This window comes from Bidens hawaiensis, unplaced genomic scaffold, assembly GCF_021521415.1.
Source record: "Bidens hawaiensis isolate Kalapana, Puna unplaced genomic scaffold, B.hawaiensis_p1.1 tig00009539_1, whole genome shotgun sequence".
Classification (NCBI taxonomy): domain Eukaryota; kingdom Viridiplantae; phylum Streptophyta; class Magnoliopsida; order Asterales; family Asteraceae; genus Bidens; species Bidens hawaiensis.
This window is the reverse complement of record NW_027491707.1, coordinates 673,865-693,252: the sequence shown is the minus strand read 5'-3', so window position 1 is coordinate 693,252 and position 19,388 is coordinate 673,865. Positions and strand designations below refer to the sequence as shown.

General features: G+C 39.7%; 1 protein-coding gene across 1 annotated transcript; it reads left to right on the top strand.

Annotated features, from left to right (window-relative positions):
• The first annotated feature begins 1,285 nt into the window (after positions 1–1,285).
• On the top strand, positions 1,286–4,845 carry LOC143532640 (uncharacterized). Its single transcript, XM_077027638.1, has 2 exons — positions 1,286–1,377; positions 4,416–4,845. The coding sequence occupies exons 1-2, from the start codon at positions 1,286–1,288 to the stop codon at positions 4,843–4,845; spliced, it is 522 nt and encodes a 173-aa protein (XP_076883753.1).
• The last annotated feature ends 14,543 nt before the right edge of the window (positions 4,846–19,388 follow it).

The window sequence follows — 19,388 nt, the reverse complement described above, 5'->3', positions numbered from 1 at the left end:
AAAAGCTTAAAAATAAGTTATATGCTGATGAAGGGAGCACTTTTATGGGGTTATGGCTATGTGCTCGACCGCTCGTCAAGGTTTCATAGACACCTACAAGAGCAAGAAAGCATGTGCTCATACTACTGACATCAATCCTTGTGTCCACATAGGTGAAGCCCCTTTAATCACAAAAGGAGTACTTCTAAGAGTAAATAACTCATCCTCAAGTAATTACTTATCATTATATCGTCCGTACTTGGCTCATGAACCGTAATTTTGAGCCTAAAACGCCTGAGGCAACATCCCCGTGCCTGTTTTGGGTTGGTTGTTTTGATCAAGCGTTTCCTGCATAACGTTGTTTGGCACGAATATTGAAACATGACCGTTAATCCAACGACTATTTAAAAAAACAACTTTTTCCCTATATAATTCATCTATTTCCCAATCAAAACTCAATACTTTTATAAAATTTTCTGCTTAAACTCTATACACAACCAACTCTCTACAAAATTAAACCTATGGATTCTCCCACAACTATATACAACCTGTTAGTAATTTTAGTGTAATTAGGGATTAACTTGTTGATCAAGTTAATTGTAATACGAATCTCAATTAAGTTGGGTGCGGGGTGCACACTTATTCGATCATATTATAATTTATAATCCTATTGTAACTTAGGGGCGAACCCAAACTAATGGGGGTTCCAATGGGGGCAGCGCCCCTGGTGGCGGGGTGTGAGGGGCGGTAGCCCTTGGCAGGGTCCAAGGGGCAGCGTCCTTGGCTGGGGTCGAGCGTAATTTGATATTTTAAATTCAAAATCAAGATAACTGCAAATGCAGTTACAACTCGCCAACCCTAATTAAACTGTTTTTGATCATACGATAATTACTTGTTCAAAAAAAACTCTCTCAATCACCATATTGTTTCTTGCACTAAATCTGAGTTTTATCCAGTCAAAACATTTGGGAACCAACAAATAGTTTGATCTGAAAGTGTTTCACAACTCTCAGATTTTCCTAAGATATACGATTAAAGAAGTCCCCAACACAACCATTTTTATGGGATCGACCAACAAGCCGATGACGACGCGGAGGAAGAGGTGATTACGAGTGCGGTTTTGCTCACCGACAAATTATATGAGTTCTTTTTGTTCTCCTCCACCCCCGGTTACGAAGAGAGTATATACTGAACGAGACCATTTGGCCCCTAGCGCTCGTTTGATGGCAGATTACTTCGATGAGTCTCCAAGATACTAGAACCCGAAGATTTTTAGACGTCGATTTCAGATGTCTAAACAATATATATGCGCATTACCAAAGATTTGGAGTGCGAGTTTGATTATTTTAAGCAAAAGACGGATGACCAAGGGACACTAGGATTCACCGAAATCCAAAGGTAACTTCGGCTAAGAGCTTGCTCGCCTACGGAAACACGACCGACATCAAGATGACCGATAAAACAACCCGAATCCCTTGGAGTATTTCTACTATGGTATATTTCAATTTAATATTTCTCTCTCTCTCTCTATATATATATATATCACTTGTAGTTTTTTTTAAATTGATTTTAATTAATATTTTATATAGGATGTAAGGCCCCGTTACCGGTGCGGTCTCATTCTAATCACCTGCGTGCATACTAAAAGTCAGCTACGCTGAGTAAGTTTTAGTTTATCACACATCATATAATACGTACACTTACCTTCAATTATGCATTCGAAGATACATAATAATTACTTTACTAGTTTACTTTACTTACATAACTTCATACATACGTTCGTACTTTATTACTTTAATACTATATAATTATCGTCCTTTCTATCTCAGATATTAGTACGGTCTGATCCCTTCATTTTCTATGTCAGATATTATTATGGTCTGATCCCTCTTTCCTTTGTCTATCTCAAATATTATTAGGGTCTGATCCCTTTCTTGTCTATCTCAGATATTAGTAGGGTCTGATCCCTCTTTACTTCTCTATCTCATATATTATTAGGGTTTGATCCCTTTCTTCTCTATCTCAGATATTATTAGGGTCTGATCCCTTACTTCTTCATCTTCGAACATTTTGTCCTTACATACTCAAAACGTACTTATACATTATTTAATCATTCATACATGCTCATATATTGTACATATATCTATAATACACATTCATCTATATATACATACCTCCCTTGTCAATACGTGCAATATCCAAAGATCGTTCACGTACCGACAAGCTTTCATTCACGTTCAAGATATACATACATATATAACATATAAATCATACATGGTATACACTTACCATTTAAGGTAAGTGTATTAACTATCACATCGAGTATGCACATAGCCCCGAAAACATAACAAGGAAATGGGGCTAGAAACTCACCTGAGCACGGTCGCGTTCATCGTTAATAGTTATCCCCTTCTTTAGTTGTGCACGGCTAATTGTATAACAATTACGCGTATTAATTACTATCGCTATCCATATCATATATCTAGTTTAATTGTAACCCTCAACGAACGGAGGTCCGGGGGCAGCGCTCCTGGCAGCGGGGTTCTAGGGGCGGCAGCCCCTGGCGGGGTCCAAGGGGCAGAGCCTCTGGCTGGGGTCGAGCTGATTCGTTAACTGATTCGTTAGCTGATTCATTAATCTGGTTCGTTATCTTTACATGGTTTGGTTCGTTATCCTAGTTCGTCATCTTGTCATCATCTGGTTCGTCATTCCGATTCGTTATCTGAACATGACTTGATTCGTTATTCTGATTCGTTATCTGAACATCCTCTGATTCGTTACCTTAGCATAGAGAATGAGCATATAACGAATTACCAGATTCGCTAACTTATTTAACGAATGGGTAGATAAGAATTAAGGGCTCATTCGTTATCAAGTCACACGAATGTGCCCCATTCGTTATGAACGCGTAACGAATGATCAATCATAACGAACTATCAACAGTTCTTATCCAAATCTTTGACTCAAGGGTCAAAGTCAAAATCGTCAAGAACATACGCAATCAACCTTCATCAGATTTGCAATTAACCCCTCGTTTCACGATGAAATAACACGATTTAAGTATCATTGAACTCGGATTTGCAGCGCCTACAAATCCTAACCATCCATTAATCCAAATATTACGTTTTAAAGGGTGCGATTACTCAATACACAAACCCGATTGTTTATGTTAACAATTAACCCATCTATTGTTAACGAATTCCAGTAAGGTTTGATGCATTGGATTCGATTTTACCATTTAAACATAGATCTAAGATTCCTAGATGTAAACCGGACCTAAACGAACAACTTCTTGATATAAACGTACCTTAAACGAGTCGGTCTACGAACACGGTCTAGTCTTGATGTTGGCTTGGATCGTCACAACGCTCTTACACTATCAAGCTAGGGTTCTCAACTTCATATCTTGGCTCAAGATAAAGGATGGTGTGTGTTTTGGAAGGTATAGGCTATGGTGTAAAGATTGATAAAACTGGAAAGGATTAGGGTTTAAGGGGGTATTTATACTCCCTTAAGCCCTGGAAAGGATTAGGGTTTAAGGGGGTATTTATACTCCCTTAAGCCCATGGACCTAAGGCCCATTTCATCTTTTATTTCATCTTCTAAAGTCCAAACCCACCCACTTATAGTTTATTATCTAAACCGATACACGATACATTATTTAATAAACGAGATTATTTTATTTATTCTTATAATCAAAAATAGGATATTACAAGACATCCCACATCAGTTAGGGATGAGAACTAAGCCTCCTTTATAAGAAAGTGGATACCTTCCCCATCATAACGCGTTTTGGGCGGTTAATGGTAGTGGATGAGAGGAGAATTCCACAGTTAAGTGTGCTTAGGTGGGACTAGTATGAGGATGGGTTGGTGGCCACCTGGGCAACCAAAAGCAAATCCGTGAGGCGATGGTGGTACGTCCCGGCCAAAGCGGACAATAGTATGGTGTGGTGGTAGCTGGGCTGTTACAGATGGTATCAGAGCCAGGGCCGGGCTGGTGGTGCCAGGTCCTGCGAGGACGCTGGACCCTAAGGGGGGTGGATTGCGACATCCCACATCGGTTAGGGAGGAGAACTAAGCCTCCTTTATAAGAAGGTGGATACCTTCCACATCATAACGCGTTTTGGGCGCTTAATGATAGTGGATGAAAGAAGAATTCCACAGTTAAGCGTGCTCAGGTGGGAGTAGTATGAGGATGGGTGACCACCTTGGCAACCAAAAGCAAAATCCGTGAGGCGATGGTGGTACGTCCCTGCCAAAGCGGACAATATTATGGTGCGGTGGTAACTGGGCTGTTACATAGAAATAATAAAGTTGTATGCTTCACATTATCTAAGAACATCAAATTGTAACGATCTAGAACGGATTTACGAGGTACATGCAAGGGTGCATGGTTTACCAGGCATGATCGAGAGTATAATTTGTATGAACCAGGAATGGGCCAACTATTCAACCGTATGACGACTTCAATACACACGAGGTGGCTAAAAAAAGGACTAACAATGCGATTGCTTCATACGACCTTTGGATTTGGTCGGCGTTCTTTTTTGTCGCTGGTTCCAACAATGACATAAACGTCTTGAAACAATTGCCTGTGTTGGAGGGTTATATCTCTAATACCATTCATGTCGCTTCATTATTTGCTAACGATAACTACTACCGACACGGTTACTATTTGGGTGATGGGATATATCCGGAGTATGCGATTATCGTGAAAACATTTAGAGACCTGATCAATGAAAAAAGAGATTATTTTAAGAAAGTGCAAGAGTTTCGCGAAAGGACATCGAGAGGTGTTTTGGGATTCTTCACCAACGTTGGCATTTTGTTAAAAATCCATGTCGTTTATGGTCATTTGAAATAATGAAAAGCGCTAATTATACGTGTATCGTATTGCATAACATGATCATCGAAGACGACATTCGAGCAATATATCCAACGTATATACCATACGATGATCCACCACCAACTCCATCAAATTTGGAGCAGAGACTAGAATACACTTTTTTTGTGCTTTCAAAAGAAATACATAACGTTCTTATGGCGGATTTGGTCCAACATGCTTGGATATTTCAGCGTCTTCCGGGTGAAATTGAAAACGGGGACGAGGGCAATGATGAAGACGAAGACGAGTTCGATGATGAAGCTGATGGCGACGGTGCTAATGAAGACAAATACGAGGACCACGACGACAGTGGTGCTAATGAAGACGAGGATTAGGGAGCCGTGTAGTTTTTATTATTTTAATGTAATGTTTATTTCTTTAATGAAATATTATTTATTTAGTTTTAATTAAAAAATATGCAATGAAAAAAAAGAAAAAGAAATGATTGAGTAATGATTGCTATATGAAGAGAGCTATGATTACACCCATCTTATACAAAACGTTGAAATGCTTAGTAGCTGTCGAATTTAGTGATGCTAAGTTGTATTTATCACGCCAAACCTTTAAATATATTTATATTTAAGATAGACCATGTGTAGTCATAAAGCCCCACCCCTAGGCGTTATGCGCCACGTGGTGCCCAGTCAGCGTTATTTTTTTTACAAAAATAGGGTGTAGTCATAAAGCCTCCATAAAGCCATAACTTTGTTATATTTTTTTTATTTTCATGGCTTCCACCTGTGTTATGTACAAAACGCCTAAAAAATTAGCCCAAAACCGGGGGGAGGAGGGGCGTTATAGGCCAAAACGTCTTCAATAAATTGCCACTACGGGTGGTCTAAGAATGGGTTTTCATGACTTCCAACTTTACTTAATATGTTTAAATCCATATCACTAGTAGTTTTAAAAACCATGTATATATATCGGAAGACCTTTAGTATATGGATCTGCTAAGTTTTCACAAGAGCGAACATAAACAACGCTAGTAATTCCATCGGAAATGAATTGTTTCACATACGCAAGTTTCAAACTAATGGGTTTAGATTTATCATTATCAGCAGCGAAGCTTAGGCTTAGTCACGAGGGTGACCGAAGTCACGGACTCAAAAATTCTCAGGTCGGTGATTTCGGTCGGGTCAGTGATTCGGGTCAGGTCGGATCAAACAATATGACATCTATATATCTAATTTTCTTCATTTATTCAAACAATTGTTCTTATAATAAAAAAACAAAATAATTTTTTAACCAACAAAGACCTAAAATATTCATGATAATGCGAGAGAAATGGTGAGTAGTGATAAGCAAATTCGGCATTGGTACCGGTACAGATTTGGTACCATCGGTACCGAATAGGTATCAAAGTTTTGAGTTTCGGTACCGGTATATCTCAAATTTTACTTTCAATACCAGTCCCGATCCGAATATTTTGGTATCGGTACCGGTACCGGTGTGGTACCGATCCCTAAAGGTGAATACTTAGAAGAAGAGTTGCAAAGACCTAAAATATTTATAAAAACAAATCTTTTACTATTTGACTACTATTTTATAACTTTTGTTTATAAATACTGCGAGATTTTAGAAAAAAAAACAAACGATATGGTATTATATTTAAAAAAAAAATCAGTGGTGACTGCTAGCATTTTAAAAAAATGTATCGGGGGTGACCGCGCTTAACACATATAAAACTTTTGAGAAAAATCGCAAATTTACCATACTAAAAGAGAAAACGGTAGTGGTCGAGGCCACCCCTAGTCCCCAAAGAGCTTCGCCCTTGATCATTATATACATTACTATAAGCCTGAGACAAAATTGTCTTACGGTCACAATTTAAAGAAATAGCTGGCATTGGTTCTGCCCGCAAGTTCATAACTCTAACCAATAACATATTTCTAAGTCCAAGAAACCCATGAACTGGGCTTTCATGATGGAGTGAGTAATACATGTGTTGTTTCTTCGAAGCCCAAGAAACAACACCCACACCAAAGTAGGGCCGTTTAAACCCTCGCCGCTCGAACTCGCTCGCCGCTCGTTCGGAAATTGCTCAGAAAATGCTTGCTTGTTTTTTCGTTCGATTATAAACAAGCCGCTCTGTTCGGTTCGGTTTGTAAACGAGCCAAGCAACGAGCAAAGGTCTGCTCGATTCGGTTCGGCTCGAATATTTTTAATTTATTATATATATAATTATATATGAACAAATGTATAAATATATAGATAAAACATTTAAATATAAGCTTACAATTATTTTTACCCCTTAAAATTTTTCATATTTCGTCAATGTTATAATTTTATTTGTTTGTTTAAAGTTTTACAATACTAGAAGTTTGTTTACATGATCATTATATCTCACTTCAAACTTATTTACAATAAAAATTTACAATCTATTACACTTTGTATAAAAACTATTAATTTATTTATAAAATATATTATTTACAACCTTCAAATTTGTTTCTTATTGAAAATTTTAAAGTGAAAAAGAAATAAATAATGCTCGAAGTCGCTCGATGTTCGATCGAAAAATGCTCGGTTTGAATTTGGCTCGTTTCGGTTTTCGCTCGGTTCGAATTTCAGTTGTTCCGTTCGGTTCGGTTTTAAACGAGCCAAGCAACAAGCAAACCTTCGTTCGGTTCGGCTCGGCTGGTGAACAGCCCTAAATCCAACTAGCATCCAAATAACCTTCAAGTACTTCCAGAAAGCCTCCATAATACAAATCAAAAGTTCCGACAACCTCAATAATATTCCTAAAGGTACGATTCAAGGTTACGACGATGTTTGTGTAGGTTCCTAGCCGGATCTCACAGGAATATCTCGTAATACGAGGGTGCGGAATCCCCACGTAATACGATACGAGTGTAAGACAAAATAATACGTTGAATCGGTAAGACCAAAAACACACAGAATAATACTTGTAAACTTGATATATTACTCAAAGCCAACACGTGATACACAGATCACCCAAACAACTTGTTCGACAAAAACCTTAGACCAAAAAGGCCGAAGCTGAGGTTTAAATATACCTCGACAACTTCGCCAACAATTTAGCCGAAGTTTTCATAACTTCGCTTATGTCCAAGTTCGCTTAACACAAACCAGCGAACTTATACACAACAATATTCAAAACAAAACAAACAATCTAAAACGATTACAGACACATGCAAAACACAAGATACTGAACTACTGACATCATGCACCAACAGACCCCCCCTTAGCAGTAGCTTCATATCTCTATCTTCTTTCTCTTGTCTTGTAATCTCCAAAAACTCGTGCCACTCGTCTTCAAGCATGAACTCCCTGCCTAACACAGACAGAGACCACCTTCAGCTGGTACTTCTTAGCTTCATCTTTCCACGCAGGAATGTAGAATATCTTCTTATCGTTCAGTACCTGCAAATCAGCTTGAGACAGATTAACCAAGTGCATGGGATCATACACTCTCAGAATCTCTTGTTCGTCCTCATCTTCCATAACAGCTTCAGCAGTCTTGCAGTCGACATACCACCACTTGAGATCCTTCAACACATCCTTGAGAAATACCACTTCATTGCATCTTGTGGCAGAATCACTCATCACATTATCCTCCAGTATCTCACCACCACTTGACTCCCCCTGAGATGTGGAAGCCCCAAGAGATTGTGAAGTTCTTGGAAGCTCACCACCTACACCTTTCGATGCATTGGGATCATCGTCTGTCCTCCCTACTTTTTGATCTCAGCTCATCACCCTTACAGCTACTATCCCCCTGAGATGCCAAGTACTCCTTTAAAGTATCAAAAAATTTATTGTGTTCCCTTGATTTCTCTACAACAGCACGTTCCACAGACACTATCCTCTCGGAATCCATCAGAGATGTACCAAACACAAACGGCATATGAGATATCTCCTTAATTAGTGAACAAAACCAGGTTTGATCAAGGTTGATTCTGAGAGTAAATTTGCCGAAGGTGATAATAGTAAAAAATGGTTTGACCAATTTTGACCAAAGTCTGCCTTTTAAGAGTAACCCAAGCTTTATTTTAAACACAAACAAAACAAGAAAATAAAGTAATACAAAACAAAATTAATATAAAAAGACGGGATCAAATTTCAGTCTTGTAGGAACCTGCATGTTTTAGAAAAGATCCGAACAGGAATCATACTGATTAAGCGGCTGCCACTCAGATCCATGTTTAGTGGTATTATGACATAAAGAAGCAGGTTGTAGGCAGGTATAAAACTTAGTATGGTTTTCATCGCTTCTGTGATACGGATTAGGTTCAATTAAGCTCAAAATTTAGATGGACATCACATGAGAGATTGTGATGCCTCCTATCTATTCTCAAAACGTATTTGGCTTTCCCCAAGTCACCCCGAGTTGAATTCGACCTGTAGTGTCTGATTAATCAATAAGCACATGTCGATCTTCAGAGTCTTCTTCCCGTTCTTTCTCATACTTTGAAATATTTGTTCTTACCTCTTTCTAGATATTTGTAATAAAATAAGCTTCAGAAGGCTTAACAATAATAACTAGAGTTTTTTTTTTTAATAATAAAGACATTAATACAACTTCAAATTGAAGACAACTGCAAGTCCTGAATCTGGATCACTGCAGGTACTTAACACTATCTTTGCGGGAATCAGAACACTCACGAGCTCGTGTATGACTGGGTAATCACTTTTCTGCATATCATTCGGAAAGATGTATATGGAGACATGCACAACTCAGAATGATTCTCCACATTAAATCGAGAAGATTTAGTTTGCATCACTTCTACTTTTACGCACCATAGAAAGCTACCATAACATAGAATGATTGTTCTAGAGTCTTTTAGGCCTAATAACTTCACCAGTTAAGCACACAAAATCAGTTTTTCTATCACTTTCCAAGGTTGGATCAATTTTCTTTTAAACATCATATTGAAACTTCTTACGAAGTTATAGACTTGAAAAATTATATCATCTCCCAAAAAAAAATATTAAATTCTAGCACCCCGATCAAGTCAAAGTCTTTAGGTAAACGACTATCCTGAAGATCCAATGGATCAGCCGGACCGACCACATACGAGTACGTGTCCTTCTAACTAAGTATGAACGACTAATTTTAAGCGAAAGAATAAAAACCCATCATAAATCGCCTCGGTCACTTTCAGTCATCTGGTTAATGGCTATCCTTATAATCTACACGTAGAAGTAAGGACCAAACATATCCTTGGATATGTCTTTCAAACTTGAGCAACCGACATAATTTTAAACGATGGTGATGGTTTTTTTTTTAAGATAAATCTGAATCTGTTATCCGGCATCCAGTACCTTGATTGCCCAAAGTCAGTTTGAGGATAGTTTCCGTAAGTTCTGAACGAAAAACTTCTAGAGGACTGGCTGTGAGGCCATCCAAACCTTCATGAATTAACAGAATTATAATTGTTGGTTTGATAGTTTAATGGGAAAAAACGAGACTGATTTCTTTGAAATCTTGGATTATTCCAATGATTGAAATTTGGTGCGTTCACATTCTTACCAGCATCATAATTAGTATTCGTTTTATTCTCAATTTTAGGAGGCCTCATATTTCTAGATTTCCCCTGTTTCAGAGGACAATCAGCGACAAGGTGCCCTACTCTATTGCATCTGAAACAACTTCTGTTCGAACTATTTTGGTTGTTTTGAACTTTCGTCTCAAAAGTTGTTGCAGATGTCGAGGTTGCGTTACTACCCGTTTGTCTAACATATGGTGGGACGAACGGATTTAGGGAAGATTTCTTTTCATCAGGATTATATTCCTCCCCTCTTTTTAGTAACACGACATTTTCTTCTATCTCATCTGATTCAGACGACTTTTCTGAATTTGACGAGACGGAACTAGAGACGGAGCTAGTGACATTAGAAGTTGTCTTAGTTGTTTCACTCTCATTGATTTCAGTTTCTTTAGCAGATACTTTTATTGAAACTGTCTGACTAATTTCAACATTCTCATATTGCTGGTTACTAGGATTATAAGTATAGTTATTGTTGTATGGTGGTGGAATTTCAGTGAATCCAATTCCCCCTTTGTTAACCGGGGAACGTTGAACACTTATGATGTGATCTAACATATTGGAAGAATTTCTAAATTGTTCAATTTTTCTATTCAGTTCCACCACTTTTACCTGGTAATCAACTATCTGTTTATCCTTTTCAGCAATTAGTTTGGTCTTTTCTTCTAAAACTTCATAACTAAGATCAATTACTTGTATTTTTTCAACTAGAGTGACTTTAAGACTTCTGATGTCCTTTTCGCTAGCTTTTATTTTTACCGAGTAACTATTTTCTTTAGTTTTAGAATAGTGATGATCTTCTTTCAAGTTTTTAAATTGTGTTTCCAAACTAACAAATTGATCGGTTAAAGTTTTCAATTGACCAGACAGATTTTCACATTGTTCACAATAAAGTTCAGAACTTACCTCGGAAAGCTGATCGTTCACTTCTGCCATGTATGCTTGATCTTCCCCCGTTTCTCTCTCACTTCCTCCAGCTACAATGTTTACCAAGTTAGCTTGTTCGAACACCTCCTCAACTTGTATATTCCAGTTGTATCCTCCGTTCTATTGAGATACCATAGCCCTATTTTCACTACCACCCCCATTCTGTTGAGCAGGCTTGTTCTGACTTCGTTCGACTCTTTCATTTGTACATTCCTTAGCAAAGTGACCTACAGTTATAACAGCGAACCTTCGACTTATCAAACCCTGGTCTTTCTCCAACAAACTTTCTTCCCGTTTTCTTCATAAATCTCTTTACCCTTCTGACTATCATAGCCATCTGCTACTGCAGATCCATCTCTTCCAGATCATCAGCATCGATCTGATCATAGTCTTCATCCAAAGTTGCAGGGTCGACTATTTTACCTTTGATGTAATTCTCATAAGATGCAATGAAGGATGCATAGAGAGCAAACTGTTGTTCAGCTGATTTTACACTCATGGGCATATGTGAGTAATTATTGCTTGAGCATTGGATGAGAAACTACCAGTAGTACTTTGAGATTTTGAGGAATTACTACCTCCTGCTACGAAACATATGTCACCATCCATGTTGAGAGTCACATGACCATCTAGGGTGGCGTTTGAATCCCCTTTCGAATAGTAGGCGGTGGATTATGATTTTGAACTTGAGCTTGGAGTGACTTTCGCACCATACATTCCCGGATCCTGAACCTGATCAGTTGGTGTCTCCTTTCGAACCATGTTAAGTTTAAAATTTCGTAACTTATTTACCACCGTCTCTAAGTCCATCTTATCAAAGTCCTTATCTTCTCTCATCAGAACAGTGTACATCTCCCATTTTGGTGGGAGGGCATCAAGAAGTTTCTCCACAATCTCTTCTTCCTTGTATTCAATTGAGTAGTTATTTAGCTCGGTCATCAAATGGTAATATCGTGTGATGATATCATCAAGTGATTCATTTTTCAGATACTTGAATACTGAGAATTGGGTTTTTAGCAGCTTTGTCTTGGAAGTACGTATCCCCACATTACCTTCATATCTATTTTCTAGCGCTTCCCATAGCTCTCTAGCAGTCTTGTATTTCTTGAAGGTATGAAGAATCTCTTGTGGAAGATCCATTGTTATAGCTGCATGCGCTTTACTCTCTGCCTCATACATTTTCTTTTCATCGTCTTCAATCTTACTGTACTTCTTAATCTGTTCACGACCTTCAAACATGGATGTTGGTGGAATGTACCCGTCTTGAATGCAAACCCACATCTTTGCATCTTGATATTTCACGTATTGTTCAAACCTATCTTTCCACGCAACGAAATTGGTACCCTTACGCAGTTTCAGAGCTTTAGTTGCTGAACCGGCTTCAACCTCCATCTTTACCAGTTCTGTGATGTTAATCGATGTCATGGTTGGAGGAATTGAAATCTAAAGATTATGTTTTAAAATCAGTAATAGCGAAGTTAAGATAACTTCGCTAGATGATAACTTCGCCGACTATTAACTTCGCCTCACTTAACTTCGCACCTTCACTTAACTTTGTCTCACTTAACTTCGCACCTTTACAACTTCACACCTTCACAACTTCGCAGAAACCCTATATGTTCGCCAAAAACCCTAGAGTTGGATATGGCAACTTCGCTAGTAGAACAAGGTTTTTTGCAGGTTTTGGTTAGGTGGATTCGAGGGACGCGAGGGTGTTTTGGGGGTATATTTGATGAGGGAAGATGGGCAAGACACAAAAACGAGGTATTTCAACGTAAACTCGTTCCGTGAATAGTCAAACAGAACGATCTTAACACCTGTGTGATAATCCCGAACCACACAATCACGAGCAAATGCTCTGATACCAATTGTAGGTTCCTAGCCGGATCTCACAGTGTAGGTTCCCAGCCGGATCTACACGGAATATCTCGTTCTACGTAGGTGTGGAATCCCTACGTAAGACGTTACGAGCGTAGAAGACGATACGATTAAGCACACGTTACAATAAACAAAGACACGTTGTATTGCAATTGTAAACACGTGATACTCTGATCACACAAACTCGTAAACTCTCTGACTCATTACAACTCGAATGACAACTTGTTTTATATTCTGCCGTGACCTAGCGCTTATAAAGACGACAACTTCGCCTGGCATGTTCAGGCGAAGTTGTTTCTAACTTCGCTTGTTCCACAAGTTCGCCTATAACAAGCGAACTTGTGAGAACTTCGCTTACATACATAACACAAATCCAACTAACTCGATTACAGACACTAGACACTGAACTACTGACATCATGCACCAACAGACTCCCCCTTGGCAGTAGCTTCATATCTCTATCTTCAAGCACGTGTCTTGTAATCTTCAACAATCTTGTATCTTCATCTTTAAGCATGCACTCCTTCTCGTACACAAACCGAAACAACTCTTTGATATTTCCTCGCTTCGTCTTTCCAAGCAGGATTATAAAATATTTCTTCTCATTCAGCACCTGCAGATCAGCTTGAGACAAGTTCACTAGATGCATCGGATCATACACTCTCAGCAGCTCTTGTTCATCTTCGTCTTCCATTACTGCCTCAGCTGTTTCACAATCTACATACCACCACTTCAGATCTTTCAGCACATCCTTGGGCATTAGTTTCATCGGCACTTCTTTAAGACACCGGATCGGCTTATACTTCATAATCATCCAAGGCTTGCCATCTGCTCTCAATCCTCTATCTTTGTCTTCAATAAGTTTTCCCTTTTGTGGTTTCAACAGCTCAAACTTCTTCTCTTTTATACTTTCCTTCCAAACAATCTTCCCAATGACTCTAGCCATGTTATCATCACTCCTGTTAATTAACCCCAATCTGGCTAAGTCTTTCACTTCACACTCTGGCAATGTATTCAATGATCTCAACAGCCTTTTGAAGTACTGAACACCATCATATCTTTTAATCACGAAGAGCCTCAACTGCTCATCATATATCCAGCATATAATCCCTTTCTTCGATTCAGCATAACCTCTAATGTTGTAACTCTTCTTAAACATAGTAGGGACTGCCGGTTTCTTCGTTTTTGTAAACCACCGAGCATAGCCTTCTTTCCATCTTGGCTGCTCTTCCCATTCTGTCTCATCGCTTCCAATCTCTTTACTCATATCTGCTTTATCCACTTCCGGAATCTCATGCTCAATATTCTCCTCTACTATCTCTCCCTCTTCAATATCATTATCAATAACTATCTCAGCTGCAATCTTCTCTATCTCTTCAACTGGTATTACATCATCATCACCTATAAACTCATCATCCAACATCTCAACTTCCACGACCACCACCTCATCACCTGTACCGCCCGCCGCACTTGTTGACTCCCCCTGAGATGTGGAAGTCCCAAGAGCTTGTTCAGTTCTTGGCAACTCTCCACCTGCACCTTTCGATGCATTGGGATCATCGTCTCGATCATTTCGCTTCTTAGTCCTCAGCTCATCGCCTTTACAGCTCGTCTCCCCCTGAGATGCCAAGAACTCCTTCAAAGCATCAATGATTTTGCCATGTTCTACCAGCAGGGACGACTGTATCTGATTCTCTGCAACGAGGCGCTGAATAGCATGGGTCTGGATAAGATTCACCCTTGATTGTTCTGCCACGACCCGTTCAAGTGCTACTATTCGTTCAGAGTCTGATAAGGTTGCATCGAAATCAAACCTCAGATGTGATATATCTTGAGTGTACTAAGGAGGGATTTCCAATGTAACAGGGACCTCAGAAGTAGGCGTAAACGTAACCGCAGGTGATATCGTAACTGACAACCCCGCAGTCGCTACAACCGTCGACTCAATAAATCTTGCCACGACCTCCGTTGGAGTAAGAGTTTGAGGTGGCAAAAAGACAATCTCCGGAGCCGATAGTTGGAATGAAATGGGTGGGGGCCGAATGCAGATGAGGTAGCCACCACGGGAACATCCGTGGCGCTTGGCCTTGTAACTTGTAATGATGAAGGAACCATGGTCATACCAGACAGTGCGGGTGGAGTGAAACGTACCACCCTTGAGCTCTCACCAGCTCCCGAACATGCACCTATCCGTTCCCTTCTTGATCTGCGAACCAACTGATTTACTTCTTCCTCATAATCTGACTCGCTGTCATCATCGGTTCTCTTTCTTTTCCCATGAATCCTTTCTTGAGTTACCAAAATTCGTCTCGCCTCAGCCACTTCATCATCAGAATCAGAATCAGCCACCGTTTTAGCTGTCCTAGTAACATTCACACTCGGAACCCTTTCAACTGATACTTGTACATTTTCTACAGGATCGACCCGCTCCATATCAAAGAAGCCTTGACCACCAAACTCTGCATCAAGGTCTACATGTTCTTTCGGTGACACAACAGGAGCAACAGGTATAGCTTGAGGTGCTCCTGCCTGTTGTGGTTGAGGATCCCGAAACTCGTCCCCACGAGCAGGAACATACTCTGGGTTGATCAAGTACCCGAATAAAGGAGTATGTCGAGGACGGAGCTCAGGTTTGCTCCTCGCACTGGATGATCTGCACTGGGCGAAGATCCGTTTACTTACACTTTCCACGTATCGAATCGGGCGACGCTGAGGTAACGTGGGAGCAACATGATTCAAGATCATTTGGAGGAATCTTGGATACATGAGAAATCTCTCACGCGCCATCGCTCTTCTTTGTCGATCTATCTCGTAAAAGACCATCTGACTAAAGCTGTAACGCTTATTGTAAGTCAGAGCAGTCATCGCCGACTGCATGGTCGCGCCCATCCCATCAGTACCAGCCTTTCTCCCTGACATGCATACAATCATGACGTGCATGAGAAAGCGCCACTGGTCTAGCAAGAACCCCTTGCGTCTCTGAGTATCCCCCAAGGGACCAGAATATCCCATCCTTAGAAACGCACCATCTCGAAATGGAGCTACAAAGTCTGTCGGATCGTCTCTTGTTTCATCTCCGAACTGCAAAGCCACCCGGATCTGTTCAGAAGAGAACTGAACTATCTGATTATTGACCGTTGCACGCATCACCGGGGGCTCGACTCGACAGTCATATTCCACGGTTTGCCAGAAATCTTCAATGTTTGGCAAAGATATCGGCAGAGTTGTGGTAATCGCGTGGAATATACGCGAGCGAAGTAGAAATGTGATGATTTCGCGGAAATCATCAACACCGCTCGCATCCGGGTCCAGTGTGATGTACATGTTGTGCCCTGGGAAAAACTGTCGCTGGTTATCTCCTCCGTCATCACCACCTGCACCGCCTGCTCCAGCTACAGCTGCCATTTTTGCAACAAACAGGCTAAGTTAGAGAAACGTCAAGGCAAATCACAAGTTCGCCTGTTACCATGAGCGAAGTTGTGATTTATACTGTATAGGCGAAGTTAGAGGTGGGGCGAAGTTGGGAACAACTTCGCTTCAACTTGAACTTCGTCTAATAAATGTTAAATAAAAAGGGCCAGGCGAAGTTAAAGATAACTTCGCCTAACCACAACATCGCCTCAAATACTGTTACATAATTAATTATCAGGCGAAGTTAAACCTCAGGCGAAGTTAAGAATAACTTCGCCTAACCTGTAAGTTCGCCTGAATATGAATCGGCAACAGTTAGGTTTTCGACTCGACGTGTAGTTGGTGAATTTGGAGATTGAGGACTCCGTAAAAAATGATTTTATGACGATCTAGACGTTCAAGTAGATTACGACCACGTAATAACAAGTTTGAAAATCGGGTGTTAAGGTTCGACAAAACAGGGTCACAAATCGGGTCGAAACACACTTTGATTAACATCAATTGACAGTGAATATATGATATATCGAACCCACAAACCTTGAATCTGATTAGAATCGAAGGAAAAATAACACAGATGATCGATCGATAAGTTCGCCTAGGGATACGGAGAGTAAGTTCGCTGGGTTTTGAAATAATGAACAGTTTGACCTTAAAACTTCTTTATATAGGGTCAGAGTTATAACAGGCGAAGTTATGGATAACTTCGCCTATTGCAGGCGAAGTTATGAATAAGTTCACCGGTATTAAACTTTACAAAACAAATCCCTATAATTTGAACAATTTGCAATCAAGTTTTAAAACATCCTTTAAAGAGTTAAATGATACGATCAAGACCAAGTAACCAGGTATAAAATCATACAACTACATAAGTAGAAAAAAATAAAGTACACGGGATCAAATTTCAGTCTCGACAGGGACTACCATGTTTTAGAAAAGATCCGAACAGGAATCATACTAATTAAGTGACTGTCACATAGATCTGTGTTCAGCTGTATTATGACATAAAGAAACAGGTTGTAAGCAGGTAAATAACTTAAAATGGTTTTCATCGTTTCTGTGATACGGGTTAGGTTCAATTAAGCTCAAAACTTAAGTGGGCAACAACTCAGAGATTATGATGCCTCCTATCTATTCTCAAAGCGTATTTGGCTTTCCCCAAGTCACCCCGGGTTGACCTCGACCCGTAGTGTCTGATTAACTAGTAAGCACTCTTCGATCTTTAGACTCTTCTTCCCGTTCTCTATTTTGCATCTTGATTGAGAAGTCTTAACATTATGAACTCTAGAATGTCTCAATAACACACACATTTTTTTTAACAAAGTATTTACATAACTTCAGAGTAGTAGACAACTGCAAGTCCCGAATCTGGATCACTGCAGTTTCTTGACACGCTATCTTCACGGGAATCAGAACACTCACGGGCTCGTCTATGACTGGGTAATCGCTTTTCTGCCTATCATTCGGAAAGATATATATGAAGCCATGCACAACTCTTAAGGAGTTTCCACGTAAAATCGAGTAGATTTAGTTAGTATCACTTCTACTTTTACGCACCATAAAAAGCTACCATGACATACAATGACTGTTCTAAAGTCTTTTAGACCTAATAACTTCACTAGTTAAGCACACAGAATCAGTATATCTATCACTTTCCAAGGTTGGATCAATTTTCTGTTAAACATAGTAAAGGAACTTCTTACGAAGTAGTAGACTTGAAAAATAATTTCATCTCCCGAAAAAATTTTTTTAACTTCTATCGCCCCGATCAAGTCGAAGTTTTCCGGTAAACGGCTATCCCGAAGATCCAATGGATCAGCTGGACCGACCACATACAAGGATGTGTCCTTCTAACTAAGTATGATCGACTATTTTTCAGCGAAAGAATGAAAACACATCATAAACCGCCCCGATCACTTTCAGTCATCTGGTTAATGGCTATCCTCATATTCTACAAGTAGAAATGAGGACCAAACATATCCGAAGATATGTCCTTCAAACTGAGGCAACCGACATAATTCTAAGCGATAGTGACGTTTTTTTTTTTTTTTCTAAACAAAAACACAAAACACGGTTACTCGGGATTGATTATCCCATTCAGCTCAACAAGGTTTTGAAAACGAGTTTTGTCAAACGCTTTAGTAAACAAGTCAGCGAAATTATCTAGCGTATCAACCTTTTCGAGCACAATCAGTTTCTTCTCAGCACATTCCCGTATAAAATGATGACGGATGTCAATGTGTTTAGTTTTACTGTGCTTTACGGGATTGTTAGTTACTGAGATAGCAGCAGTGTTATCAATGCAAATATGAGTATGAGTGAAATTCAGACCATAATCGCGCAACTGTTGTTGAATCCAAAGAACCTGGGAGCAGCAGTTGGATGCTGCCATGTATTCTGCTTCACAGGTTGAAATGGCGACTGAGGTCTGCTTCTTGCATTGCCATGACACTAATCTGCCTCCAAGAAACTGACATCCACCTGTTGTTGACTTCCGATTCTGATTGCACCCTCCATAATCAGAATCCGTGTAGGCGACCAACTCCAAGTCTCCTCCTTTTGTGTACCACAACCCCAGCTTAGGCTTGCCTTTGAGATATCGCAATATCCTCTTCGCACCCTTCAAGTGAGATTCCTTTGGGTTAGCCTGAAAGCGAGCACAAAGACAAACTGCAAACATTATATCAGGCCTAGAAGCAGTTAAGTACATTAAAGAACCTATTATTGCCCGATATTGGGTTGGGTTCACGTCTGCATCGTTGTCTGAATCAGCACCCAATTTATGGTTGACGCAGACTCGAG